Source organism: Phalacrocorax carbo, chromosome 14 (genome assembly GCF_963921805.1).
Source record: "Phalacrocorax carbo chromosome 14, bPhaCar2.1, whole genome shotgun sequence".
Classification (NCBI taxonomy): domain Eukaryota; kingdom Metazoa; phylum Chordata; class Aves; order Suliformes; family Phalacrocoracidae; genus Phalacrocorax; species Phalacrocorax carbo.
Genome location: NC_087526.1, coordinates 13,926,170 through 13,940,138, shown reverse-complemented (window position 1 = coordinate 13,940,138; position 13,969 = coordinate 13,926,170). Strand labels below are relative to the sequence as shown.

At 42.5% G+C, this 13,969-nt stretch overlaps 1 protein-coding gene across 1 annotated transcript in view; it reads left to right on the top strand.

Annotated features, from left to right (window-relative positions):
• PTPRT (protein tyrosine phosphatase receptor type T) overlaps nt 1-13,969 on the top strand; it is a 474,734-nt gene that overhangs the window by 445,348 nt on the left and 15,417 nt on the right. The window contains exons 22-29 of the mRNA XM_064465788.1: nt 452-528; nt 1,435-1,471; nt 2,849-2,946; nt 4,627-4,743; nt 6,074-6,228; nt 8,705-8,840; nt 9,838-9,987; nt 12,946-13,119. Of these exons, the coding sequence (XP_064321858.1) occupies nt 452-528; nt 1,435-1,471; nt 2,849-2,946; nt 4,627-4,743; nt 6,074-6,228; nt 8,705-8,840; nt 9,838-9,987; nt 12,946-13,119 (944 nt within the window). The remainder of the gene's footprint in view (nt 1-451; nt 529-1,434; nt 1,472-2,848; nt 2,947-4,626; nt 4,744-6,073; nt 6,229-8,704; nt 8,841-9,837; nt 9,988-12,945; nt 13,120-13,969) is intronic.

Sequence of the window (13,969 nt, the reverse complement as noted above, 5' to 3'; positions counted from 1 at the left end):
CCTTTATACCTCAGTCGTGGCCTATTTCTTTTTATCTTGGTCTTGACAATTTTAGCTCTTGCCTCAGTTTCCATAGATCAGATCAAGCCAGGGTGGCTGTTACTTCCAAGCGTGAAGATGGCTTTTGTGGGTGGAGATACGTCCTGCGAAGATCTGTCCCAAGACCCCCAAACCAAACAATGTTTGTGGTCTAAAAGCTTTATAAGGGTTATGGTGACAGCAGTGAATTTAACGGACACAGAGTATGAAGGAACACTAACCCAAGGATCTAAATATTACATCTTAAACACAAAAGAAAGGGCTTGGAGGAACAGGAATACCTGTAATATTCTTTCATTTTTTATTATTGTAAGTATACAATTACCCACTCGCAGGATTCGGCAGGTAAAATAAAACACTTAGAAACTCCTGTGTATTGTTACTGTCACTTTTTTTTCTTTCCTTCTTTCAGATGATCATTCAAGAGTGAGATTGCAGCTGCTGGATGGGGACCCTCACTCTGACTACATAAACGCCAATTACATAGATGTAAGGCTCCTGGTCATTGCTGCTGTGACAAATGCTCCTGCTGACAAGTCTGCTTATGAATTTGGTGCACCTGACAAAGGGACAGACTGCTGATCTGATATGAATGGCAGCCGAACATTATACAAGCATCATGTCGTGACAGGGAGAGGGTTCTCGGTCTCCAGTTTATTCCGTCTGACCAATCTGGACAGATGGAGATTTCCTGTGTTTGACAGATCCACCAACACAAGTGGAATGTGGGCTAAATGACGTATGGGGAAATCAATATCGGCCCCTCGCAATAGCATTAGTAGATATCTGAGACTTATCAACCTCTTACAAAGTTGCAGCACAGAAGGCGTGAAATAGATTGACTTTTTTTTTTTAGTGTTACAAAATAACATTGAAAAAGCAGCCTCCCTCACACACACAGAATGATCAAATGAACATGAGTTTCTTGTACGCATCTCCTGACTTGTAGGAGCAGTTTACGTGTTCAGGAACATGACAATGTTCCGAAGAGTTTCTTCAAGGGGTGAAAAATGCACCTGATGAAGTTACATAAGACCGATATTCAGCATCCTTTTCCGTTTTTTCAAACAAGAAGGTGCAGTGTTTTGCCTATTAGTTTTCAGAGTTGCCCACAGGTTAGTCACAGAACATGTTTCTTTGAGGAAATAGTGAAAACTACCCCATTCCTGTTTTCTCTTTGGCATAATGAGATCTTACAATTCAGCCTGAGTGAAACACCATCACTTCAAATCTCACCGGGCAACCTAGTTACCTATTTTCAGTCATTCGATAACCACTGTTAGTACACTGTTAAGAGTGCAGCAGTTGTTGGTACCTGGAGAATACAAAACACAAGGTGTGCTTTGTCTGAACTGTCATCTCAGAGACCATCACAGATTTTGTTTTTTTTTCCAGGGGTACCACCGGCCTCGCCATTACATTGCAACTCAAGGCAAGTTCATTCTTGTATGTCTAAATATTGGTAAAACCACTGCTGTTTTAAACTGTTGTAAGACCTATTTATAAGGTGACACCTTCTGTTTTGGGGAACATCTGAAAACCTGGTATAGGGGCACAAAAGGGAAGGATATAGAATGTTCCAAGATCTTTAACACAAAACCTCAGCTACAGGAATAAAAAATGCTACAGACTTAGAGGTGGCAGTGCAATCTATAATGTGTCCTTTGAGCATGAAGTATGAGATTAGAATGAAAAGGGACTTTACAGATCTTGGGTTTACCTTCTGGAGTGGAATTGCTTGAGGAGGGCAGTATGAATAAACCTGTGACTGATGAACTTTTGGTTACTGGGAACTAGTAGGAAATGCATTTGAACACCACTTTCTGTAAGTTAGTTGATGAGCTTCCTATGCCTCTGGGTGGGACGGGGACGTGGGGAGGGAAGGAAAAAGAAAAACCCAACACAATTCAGTGCTGAGGGCTATCCATGTTAGGAGACAAACCTCCCTACGCCTGTTCTTTACAACAGGGTGCTATTTTCCTGTATCACTGGCCAAACTCTTATGCCATGACCACTTCCTCTACCATTATTTGTCCTCATTGTTGTGCATTCCTTACCCGCACGTGTCATGTTCATAAATATTGCTCCATTCTTAAATTCTGCTTTATGACTTCATTGCTGACTTGTCCCCGTTGAAAGAGTAAAAAAAAACTTATTAGAATAAACTGGCATTTGAGGATGTGCAGATGTAGGGAATGAAGCAAGGCAGAGAACATGTAGGATGGGCAGAGTGGGTAAAAGGAGTCTGTAAGAGGATTTCATCTACAGCGTAGAAGAGAAGAAGGAAACAAGGTCAGTGAGAGGCTCCAGTCTAATAAACCTCTTGTGAAGAGTGGCTGTTTGGCAGTTGGAACCTGAAATTTTTCTTTCAGGGGGGAGTTCAGAAAAGAGATAAGCTTTGCATCTTTCCTTCTTCCTTCATATTTAATAAATAATGAAGTGTGAAATGGAGGAATTTTAGTGCTGCATCAGTATTTCAATACAGTTTTAATTACAGAGTCACTATAGGGTTCATCCATGTCCCATCACTTAAACGTGATTACCTAGTGGAGCCATCTCCACTATTTACAATACAGACATCACCTCTGTTGCCAGTGTGCTAGAACCTTAAATACCCCTTGCAAGGAAGCATCTGACCTCTTGAAGAGGTCCAAGCTGTTTGTGCCTGTGACCCTGAATCTCAGAGGGATGCTCTGAAAGGCAGACTAGGATCCTGTGGGAACAGGGCAATGGCTGGGGAACAGCTGAAAAGAGTTGTTGGCATTCCATACACTCTTAAGGTGTTGTTTTGTCTTTTCTCCTGCCCCAGGGCCAATGCAAGAGACAGTGAAGGATTTCTGGAGAATGATTTGGCAAGAAAACTCTGCAAGTGTTGTCATGGTCACCAACTTGGTGGAAGTGGGCAGGGTAAGGGTACCACTTTCCCGACATGTAAAGCCAAACCAGCTCTGGGTATGACATGGTGCTGCTGTTCAGGCAAGCTCAGCAAGTGAAATGCCTTCTGCTTACTATAGTAAGGGAATTCATTGAGCCAGTCTGGGTTTTTCTCTAAAATGCTGGATTCTGTAATACTTAGCTGCTTTCTTCCTGGACTAATAAGTGTCGTGTTCCTGGTGTAAGTCTTGGCTTTAGCTGAGCTATACAAATTTATGCTAGCTGAGAAGGAAGAAATGTATTTCTGTAATAATTATTATCTGTATTATTTGAATACCTCTCCACCCACAAAAATCCAGAGGGGCAAGAACGTGCGACTGGTGTTCAATCTATCAAAAAAGCTCTTTAAATGACTGTTCAAAACCTAGGGTTTCCAATTGCTTCAGATGATCACTACTCCATGGTGGTATGAGATTGTGCACAGCTGGATCCTGGCGCCACCCAGCACGTTGGCATCCCCACCACCCACCACTTCACGTTCTTGGACTCAGATAAACCCGAAGTCCCTGTGTCAGCACAGGGCAGTTGCCAAAGCCCACAATGGAGCAAACATGAAAAGGCGTAGGCTAGACTTTAGGGAATAATCCCCACCTCCAGAAACTGGAGCTCTTAAAATTTTGTCCTGATGTTTGCCACCTTCCATTGCTTTGGAACTAAGGAAAATTTAAAAGCTAGTTTACTCAGAGCCATTAGTAATTCAGCTGCTTTTTATCTGATTTCCTTTAGATCTCATGGTTGAATGCCAGCTGGTTCTGTTCATTTATTGTTATTTATTCCATTTTACCTTCTACTGATATTTTGGTTTAAAGTAAATGCCTCTGTGTTAAAAAAGAAACCCAAAACCAACAAGCCTACATTTATCATATTTAATATTTATAAAACCCCTTCTGATTATGACTGGAACTGGAACATGAAGCCTGCTTCGCAGTACCTAATTGTTTCAGCTTTTAGGTGCCGTTCCACTCTATCATGCCAGAGCATTTAATAACTTGATAGTCTTTGTTAGCCTAAATATCCTTTCTAGAGCTTCACAACCTTGGCTTAAATTTTTACTACTATTTTTGCACATGGCTTCTAGAAGTGGCTATGCTTGGTATACGTTAATGTGGTCGGGAGAGCTCTTTCTTGAGCCTTAGATGAGGCCTGTCACAGCTGGTAAACTGTCAAATTTGTGCCTACATTGGATAAGGAAAGCTCGGAGTCAAACAAATTTAATGTATCAACAAGTATCTCACAATCCCTATGAACTGAAATTCTTTGTCTAAACAGAAGAGTTCAGAATTACAGTAGCAATGGCAAGAGCATAAAATTTTCTCAAAGGGGATGGTGGTAGTGACTGCCAGGTATTCTGTAAACCTGACACGTGGTCAGGGCATGTACAGAAATTTAAGGAAGACTATCCTAAAGGAGAAGAACTAAATGCATCCTTTTCGTTTGTAGTCACAACAGAGGAAACTGAAAAAAATCCTCCCCATGGTTTCTATGTGTGGTAAAGGAATTTTTGTCTAATATATACAGTTAATTTTGACAAGGTCTGTACATCAGAAGAAAGTCCAATTTGCATTAGCTTCAGCTTGAAAGTGAAGTAAAATGTAGGTCAGCGCTGACTCAACTTGAGTTAGTTCCTCTCTACATTTTCTTTTTTGCCCCCAGGTGAAGTGTGTTCGATACTGGCCAGATGACACAGAGGTCTATGGAGATATTAAAGTCACATTAATTGAGACAGAACCATTGGCAGAGTACGTCATACGCACGTTTACGGTACAAAAGGTAAGGAAATCTTCAATCACCTGAAATTTTGATACAACACTTAATTTGCGTTCGGAAATGTGAATTCTGGGAAACATATCCAGAATGCTCTTGGAGATGGGAGATGTTACTATCTGGACAGGTTTCACTTCAAAAGCCTAGGTTTTGGAAAGAGATTCCAATTTTGGACAAATGATTTTAAATGAACATCTTGATTTAGCCACAAAAGTAAAATCCACAGTACACAAAGTTTAAATGCATCCAAAAGCCAACAGACAGTTGATGGTGTGCCAGGAATAATAACTGTCATGTTTCACAGTGGCAAATTGCACATGAAAAAGGTATCAGTTAAAATGGTTGCCAGGTAAGGTCCCCTTTCAACAGAAATAAAAATATAATAAAGGGCAGAGTATAAAAATTATCCCCAAATCAGCAGGTTTTGGAAGATTTTTGTTACATGTAATTAGAAATTGGAAGTCTAACTGTCAGAGTATTCCAGGTCTGTCCAAATTACTCCTCAAACATTCAGTAAGTGGTTTTAAAGCTTTTCAGAAATTCCTGCTAAATGAACTTCAGCCACACTGGGAATATTATTCCAGTTCTCTAATACATCAGCTCCATATTTCATCAAATCACTGAAATACCTGTTAGGAAATGCTAATGCCAAAACCTGACAGGTTAGAGGACTTGCTGCTGGATTCCACCTACATTTCCTGGACGACAAAATGTCACAGCTGACACTTCTGTGTTACCCTTTGCAGGGCATATACAAGTGGTGCCAATCTTCACGTGCCAGTAACCCGGGCTCACCAGAAAGGCTGAGTGATGGGTGTGGGTACCAGTTTCTGCCCTTTTCGCCACCAGCTGTAATCTCAAACTGAGATTTTTTGGCAGGAGATGGCAGAAAGTCTAATGTTGCCTGGGACATGCCCACTCTGTAGATGTTCATTCCCCAGGCTGTTACTTCAAAGGCTCAAAAAGGATTTAAGAGTGACTTCTTGGGGGTTTATGGCAATAGCACAGAAGGAGGCTGGATAAGTGCAGCCATGGTATGCCGGGACTGAAGTCACCCTGTAAAGTTCCGAATCAGCTGGGTTTGAACTCTAAGACAACAAGTTTGAACTTGGAGCTGACATTCACCTTCATAGTCCTCAGTCGTATGTCACCCGCTTCATTTGTACTTGGAGTTCAGCTTGAAATCTCTCAGAGTGAAAGCAGCACAGGACACATTCCCACGTATAACGGGGGCTAAATGCTTGCTGAGCCCTCTGCGTGAGGGAAAGGAGCAGTGATCAGAATATGCTGATTGCAGTCTGATGGAAGAAAAATTAAGGCTGTGTTGTCTCCTCAGAAAGGCTACCATGAGATCCGAGAGATTCGGCAGTTCCACTTCACCAGCTGGCCGGACCACGGGGTTCCTTGCTATGCCACAGGCCTCCTGGGCTTCGTTCGTCAAGTGAAGTTTCTCAATCCCCCAGAAGCAGGACCCATCGTTGTGCACTGCAGGTACCTGAGCTCTTTGTCTGAGCCTTTCCTCCAAGAGCTTTTTCAACTTTTTTCCTTTTATCTTCTCATCTGGCAATAATAATTTTATTTGTTTAAGAGTATAATTTGTGGGCCTCATGGGAAAACAAAGTGGAATTTGGTTTTCTTTTCTTAAGTGGCAGCTCTGGAGCTTAGCTGGCAAGAATTGGAGATGATAGAAGTAGGTCAGAGAAAGCCATTCAAATGTAGAAGACTCTCTGGTGGCCTATACTCTCTTAGATGCTCATAGCAGAGCTGGGAAAATGGTAAATATCTGGGACAGCCATTCCAGTCGTTATCTACAAGAAACCTCACGTGGCAGAAGGGATGATGCCTACAAAAGGACAGGGCTGCTGGCAGAGAATCTCAAAGCAATTTTGCTTTTGTTTACCCACATGCACTGCAGTTCAGCTTTGTATCAGCGTCAATAGTCTTATCTGAAACGTTAGCCTGTCTTCCTGGGTCTGGATGCCAGCCGTTAGGCATCCTGGCCTCCTCAAAGCCCAGGAGCTGGAATGGGAATTTCAGACTGAAAAACTGCCCAGTGCCTTCCAGCTGTGAAATAAAAGGGGAATGCCTGAGGAAACCTCACTACTTGGTTTGCAGCTGTGAAAATTCAGACTATTGAATCACATGCTTGCTAGCTCTTCGGCTGCTGCTGTTACTGGTGAGGGCTCTTCTGCACTGATTTCTTCCAACTGAGCTTAAAGCCCCACTGCGCAAGGCAATACATGAATATGTAGGAGAGAGTCCCTGGCATGAAGAACTAAGAGTTTGAGGTGTGATCAGGCATGCTGGTGGTGGGAGAGCAGACACACACACCCAGACTGGCATCAGAGTTAGATGACTTCAAATGCAAGGAAAGACATTGCTACAGAAACGGAGTTTGAGTTGTAGCAGCTACTTCTGCAGTGCTCGAGCCACAGCTCAGGGCACGTCTTCTGTAAAGCAGATGTGGCTGGACCACAAGGCTAGAGAGCAGAGCTGGCTATCCCAAAATCTCGCCCCTAATCAGTCCTCAGGCAACTGTCTCTAAGTGCCATGCAGTCTGATCAGGAAGAGAGAGATGATACATCCCACAACCTCTTTAAAAAGGAAAATAAATGAAATCTTATTTTTTTAAAACAGTTTTGGATTGGGGGAGTGGTTTTTTTCGTGTTTGTTTGGGTTTTTTTAGCAAGAAATGAATAAGTTTTTAAATAAAATACAGCTAAGTCTGAGGAGCTTGCAGAAGGGAAGTTGTTCAGAGCTCAGGGCCTGATTTTGCTACCTTGGTGCCATGACATGGGTCTGGCCCTGGGAGGAGTTTGGACCTGATTCATTGTCACCAAGACACCAAGGAGAAATTTTTCATCCTTCACATTTTAATGAATAAATGCCATTTCCTCTCTGTTATTTATCTGCTTTTGAATTTTAATGACTTGCTTTAAGTGGTAATTACCAGATTCTCCCTACCAATGCCTGGCTGGATAATATCACTGTTCGATATTTATGAAGTGACAGGATCCTCTAAATATAGCAATGTTAAAACTATTTGTTAAAATTCTGAAAAGCTGAGAGATAAAGGGAGAGGAAATGCCACTTATTCATTAAAATTCTGCAAATGAAAAATATCTTCTCTCTATTCAGTAGTTGATTAATCTGGTCCATTAATTTATGGTCATTCATATCTCCTTGCTTTCGGCTCTGCTGGAGTTTTCATGCATCTGAAGTTTCCCTGATTTGAGGTTTTTCCTTCTTCCTTCGGAGTAGTGTGAAGAGACGTTCTCCTCTCTCTATCCTTCACACCTAAACAGCTTGGATGATTTCCCAGGAGGGAAGGAGGACACAATGACACCACGGTCTTGCAAGAGACGGACCAATTCTCACAAGCAGTGGGGGGCACTAAACTGAAGGCTTTGAGTAGCTTCAAGCTCCTTTCTGTAAAATTTTAGAATCCACCACTTGAAATCACCCTCTTTGGGACCCAAACTCCTCTGGATTAAAAAGGGAAAAGAAATGTTTGAGGTGAAGGACTAAGCCCCCTTCATCATGCCCACTTAGGTAAATGTGTGCATGCCTTTTAAAGAGTCCTGTGGAAGAAAATTTCTGGAATTGTGTCTATTTGCAACCTGGAGGCTGCTCTCGCACATCCTGCGTGATGAGAGGTATGCAGGTGAACCGACCTGTAAAATCATAATGATTCTTTTCGTAATCTTTTTTTGTTGATCTTCAAGAATGCAAAGCTTTTTTTCCTGCTACCTGAGTCAATTTCCCTTTCAAGAAACATCATTTCACCTCATTCTCTAAAAACCTAAGCTAATATAGCTACACACAAAAATCAACCCAGTAGGGAGAAGGGAGCAGCTTCTGAGAAGACAGCGGTGTCTGTGGTGCGGTTATTTTCTCCTCCATAGAGTCCTGCCTCTCCACGGTCCCTTGATCATGCAGACCCTCATGGGTTTTTTTCTTTTTTTAGTGCTGGGGCCGGGAGAACAGGGTGCTTTATTGCCATCGACATCATGCTTGACATGGCAGAGAATGAAGGCGTGGTGGATATATTTAACTGTGTGCGAGAGCTGCGATCCCAAAGGGTCAATCTGGTGCAGACGGAGGTGGGTGCCAGCAGGTCTCCTCTTAGGATGTACTGCTTTTCTGTCAGCTTCTCCACTCAGCAGGAGCCCAGAAATTCATGAAGTCAACACTTGCTTGTTCTGCGATGTGATTATACAGAACTTTCAGTGGCTAAACATGTCCAGATGTGCACTGAATCCCATTCACTGGCAGCTACTCAGGGCCTCCAAGACAGGAGGGCAACCTTTGAAGTTTAGGTCTTAGCATTGCTGATTAATTTTATTCGCATAGTAGAAGAAAAGCTAGCTCCTGAATCCTCTCATGATTTATTCATAGGTATACCGCAGACTCCAATAGTACCTAGTTTTTATCAATTGCAAGCTAAACGAAACATCCTTGATTTAAGCTTTGGGTGCTGATTAAGCAAGCTGCTCCATCACGTAGTGTCTAGCAGCTGCACAAACTTCCGTGGAACTGTTTTACTGGTGCACAAGCTTTATGTACGTGCTTCAGTGCCTTCCCTTCCTGGGGCAGGACAATAGCCTGGAAGAGAGCAGGGCTTTTAACTTTGTTGGACTTCTCGTATTCAGCTCAGGGCAAGAACCTTACCCAGAATACCAAGAGCCCAGGGCTTTTGAAGAGACAGGTGGCACAGACTTGTTAGTACAGTTGTTTCCCTGGTGTTACCATAGGTCCAAAGCACAACCCATTCCTGACCGTTGCCTCGTGACTGTGAACAGAGTATCTTTACACCCTGATTTCCTCCTCAGCCCACCCCCATTTTGTCCCAGCATTCCTGAGAGTGGTGACTTCCCATTTGACTTGTAAATTTGAAATGAATACATGAGACCTCACATTCAATGATGGATGAAATATGCTCACAAAACTGTCACATAGCACACTGTGTAATTTGTCTCCACATGAAACAGAGCTAAATATGCATATTGGTCATGATTTAAGAAAAAAACCCAAAAGTGTTATATTTCATGATCTGTACTGAAAATACGGTTTTAATATCTTATCCCCTCCCTTGTGCAGGAGCAGTATGTATTTGTCCATGATGCCATTTTGGAAGCATGCCTCTGTGGCAACACGGCCATTCCAGTTTGCGAGTTCAGATCCATATATTACAACATCAGCAGACTAGATCCACAGACCAATTCCAGCCAGATAAAAGATGAGTTTCAGGTAATTTCATATGTCTCAGTCGTTGCAGTTGGTGTATTGAAGGTGTTTAATCAATTTCTGTGTGTTATTTTACGATTTCCAACAGAGCAGAGAAGGGGAACACTGATCCAAGGTCTGACTGCAGCGGATTTTTGTTGTTTTACTACGGAGTCAGGCAGAGATTTGTTTTTGAGCATGGACTTCTCAGCCTTTGGCAAGGAAAAATTTCCCCCACCACTTCAGTAGAGCAAGGGCACTAATTTTCACAAATAATGTTGTACTTTTCAACAAATACTCTGTTCTTTTTCTTCTGTAATTTATGCAGAAACATTTATGCCTCAAGGTCCCTTATTATCTATTCTCATGGCTCATATGCTGCTTCTGAGTCTCAACAATCAAGTTGTTGACATCCTTCAATACAACGGAGAAAGTGAGCTCAGAGGCGTTACTGTCTCTATTACTAATTTTCAGTCAACTGAATCCTTCAGTTCACTCTCTATGTTTTGCCAGGGACCTGGTGGTAAGAACTGAAATGACATGTAGTAAAACTCACAAGTGCTAGAGTAGCACGGTTTGCCTGGGGCAAGTGATGGGACGGGGACCCCTCCACCTTTTGCTATCACCATTGCTTATCCTGCCCTAATAAATGGGCTTGGGGCACACGAGCCACGAGCCCTGGGCAGTTGTACCTCTTGTGCAGTAGAGAACTCACCCTGCAGAACAGTGAACTAAGCTTTCCGGTCTTATTCCCCATATATCTGTAAATCCCTTTAGGATTTTCAGCCAACGCCAATGTATGGAAAAAAACATAATATTGTGGGAAATCTGGGGCAAGGTGACTTTGGTGGGGGGGAGAGAGAGGACTCTGCTATTTGTTAAAAGGCCATTCTTCTTAGTCAGCAGAAAAAAGGTGGAGATTCCTTTAATTGTAGAAAATGCCCACTCCCTTTCCCAGCAGAGAATCTTTTGCAGCAAGAGAATGTCTTTTGGGAGCCCCCGTCTGAGTCAGATGTCTCTTTTCCTCACTCTCTATTTAAAGGGAAAATGTGTGGTTTTTATCTGAAACCTTACAGGGAATCATCAGGGTTAGTATAGTGAGATAAAGAATGTGGATCCCAACTGATGACAGTCCAATTAAAAAAAGATCTGGTTTTATCAATTGATATCAGATCCATAAAATTATTTCTGGTTCTGGACGCTTGGCATGAAGGAGCCAAAGCCTAATGAAGGAGCCGAAGCCTAACTTCATCAAATGCTGTTATAATATTAAAAAAAAAAAAAAGTCACCACTTGCTGGGCTTATTTTGTCATGATATGAGACGAGATTTATCGCCTGTGTGCTTGTTCTTTTGAGCTGCCAGGGGCTGGCAGCTCCTGTGGGAAGGAAGTGTTCCACTGTACTTTGCACAAGAGGTTCATTCCCTGTCTAGTTGTAGAATCTATTTTTACAGGATTTTGGCTCAGAGCATTCTTCAGCCCTAATCGTCTGGATTTAATGCAAAAGATGGTATCTTTTGATACCATCTTTGTGAACCAGTTGATCTAACTATAGATCTGTTGGTGCAGTTTGTACTGTTTAGCTCCCACTGGCCCTCAGGTAAGGCTGGGTGTATTTCTCATGCACTACGTGTTGTCTGAACATGCAAAAGCTCATTCTGGAGATTTTTTTTGTAGTCTGAATAAGTACAAAAACAAGGGAAAGAGGGGAAGGGTGTAAAATAGACAGGAGTAAATCACTAAGAAGTTACCTGCCTAATTATCTGCATTGTCAGAGACCTGAGATGTTATGTTGCGTCCCCAGAAAGACCACCCACTTTCCATCTCTAGGCAAAGGGACTTTTATGCAGAACCTGCATAATTTAGAGCAACTATATTATTTCAAGTTTATACTTTGACACATTGCTTTATCTTGGATTGTTTGACCCTCCCCTTTTCTCCAGTCACAACCTCTCTGCGGCAGAAGTCAAGCTCTTTGTAAGAATTTTTGGCCCCTAAATATTTTGTGTTCCTCTGATGGGTGCAAAGGAATTCACTGTATGCCTGAATGGGCTTTGCTCAGGAAGAGGAAACGTAACAAGTGAAAGTAGAATGACATCAGGTAGGCACTGATCTGCCATGACTTAACCAACAGTGTTAAGATGCATTCACTTTGATTTGCTATTTTTGGTCCCTGCTGACCAACCTGGACTGGTTTGTCAGGAGGCCTCCACAATAACACAAAAGAAAATTAGATTCAAAGAAATACAGCCTGTCAAGGTGTGGGAAAGACGGATAATGGTAAAAGACTGACAGCAAGACCCTAGAGGTAAGGTAGGATGATGTAAGTGAAACATCCTATGTGTCACTCCAAAAGGAAAACAGCACTCTAAATAATATATGAAACAAATAGACTTTCCTGCTTAAAATCCCCAACATTTGCTCTTAGTTTTTCAGATGCATTGTTAAGATAAATCAATAGTGTGACTGAGGAATCACCAGAGGATTTGAACCTAGTCTGACCTGCTGGGTGAGCCAGGTCAATACTCCGGGTGCTTCTGCACAGGATTCGCTTGAAGAGGGAGAAGGATGCATGCTTCCACCCTAGGGATGGTAGAATCATGAGATTTCACTCCATGACCATGTCAAAGCTGCAGCTTGTACCTGCAACAGCTACTTCCAACCTCTAGGAAAGAACAGAAACAGTATCTAACTGCTGTGGGGTTTTAGAGCTGGAAATTGTTGGAAGGTGTGTAGTCCCCTCAATTTATTCTGGAGCTTCAGATGTTCGGGAGAGCACCTCAGGACAGCGTGCAAAATGCAATGTATGATAACAGCAACCAGCTCCTCAGTGGTCCTTCATCATTCTCTGGGTTCCCAAAGATCTGCTAGTCTAAGTACCTTTAAAATAAACGTGTTGTGCAGACAGCATCCCTCTTGGAAGTACGTTCAAAGACACTCAGCCTACTTCTTTCTTTCCTTTCTTCCACCCCTCCTTCACAGACTCTCAATATTGTGACACCGCGTGTTCGGCCGGAAGATTGCAGCATTGGTCTTCTGCCGAGGAACCATGACAAGAACCGCTGCATGGATGTGTTGCCCTTGGACCGGTGCCTGCCTTTCCTCATCTCCGTGGATGGCGAATCAAGTAACTACATCAATGCTGCACTCATGGATGTAAGCAGCACCACACTGTCCCCACTGACCCTAGGCTGCATCGAGTTTATTCGTTCTCAGGATACTTTTCTGGGAGAAAGGGATCCAAAGCAAAAAAACGTATTTACCTGCAGTTTCTGGGTCTGACATCTCCAAACTCAGCAAAGGCACACAAAAATGTGCCATCTAGACCATGATTATCACACTACCATTGTAGTTCTGCCTCACATTAGTGGAAAATTTTAGTCACCGAAGTTCATGAGCATGCAGCCTGAGGGTTTATCTTAGGCAGGTGGACAAAGAGGTGGTGGGACAAGTCTTCCTATACATTGGTTGTCTATAACTTGGGAGAGAAATGTTCACCAGGAGCTGCCAGATCAGCTCTCTGAAAAGAATAGTTTACAGTGTGGAGCGAGTGATTTATCTGAGCTTATGCAGTTAAGAATATGGGAGTACAGGGATCAGATGTGCAAAATACTTTAAGGCTGAAGGACATGAGTTAAGCTGGTGTGAATCTGTCTGAAGGCATTTTCCCTTGCTTTCTTTATAGGCTGGAATCCCACAGCACAGGTCGTTTGTAAAGGGTGAATTATGTTGATGGTTCCTTTTTGCTGTGGTGCCTAACTGCCTTTGGACAGAGATGTCTTTAAAGCCACTAATTATTGCAGTTGGGGTATGTGTAAATATGATCCAGGGTGAAATGTCATCATTTTTTCCCTAGCAATGTTGGCATCGGTCTTTTTTAATTTCGTCTGTTCTTTCAGTCTTTGGGGAACAGAGATACCACTGCATTTAAGAGGTTAAGTCAAACGGTCACAGAATTAATTTTAGATATTTTTCCGAAAGATTGTGATGTTTTCGTTGCAAATAT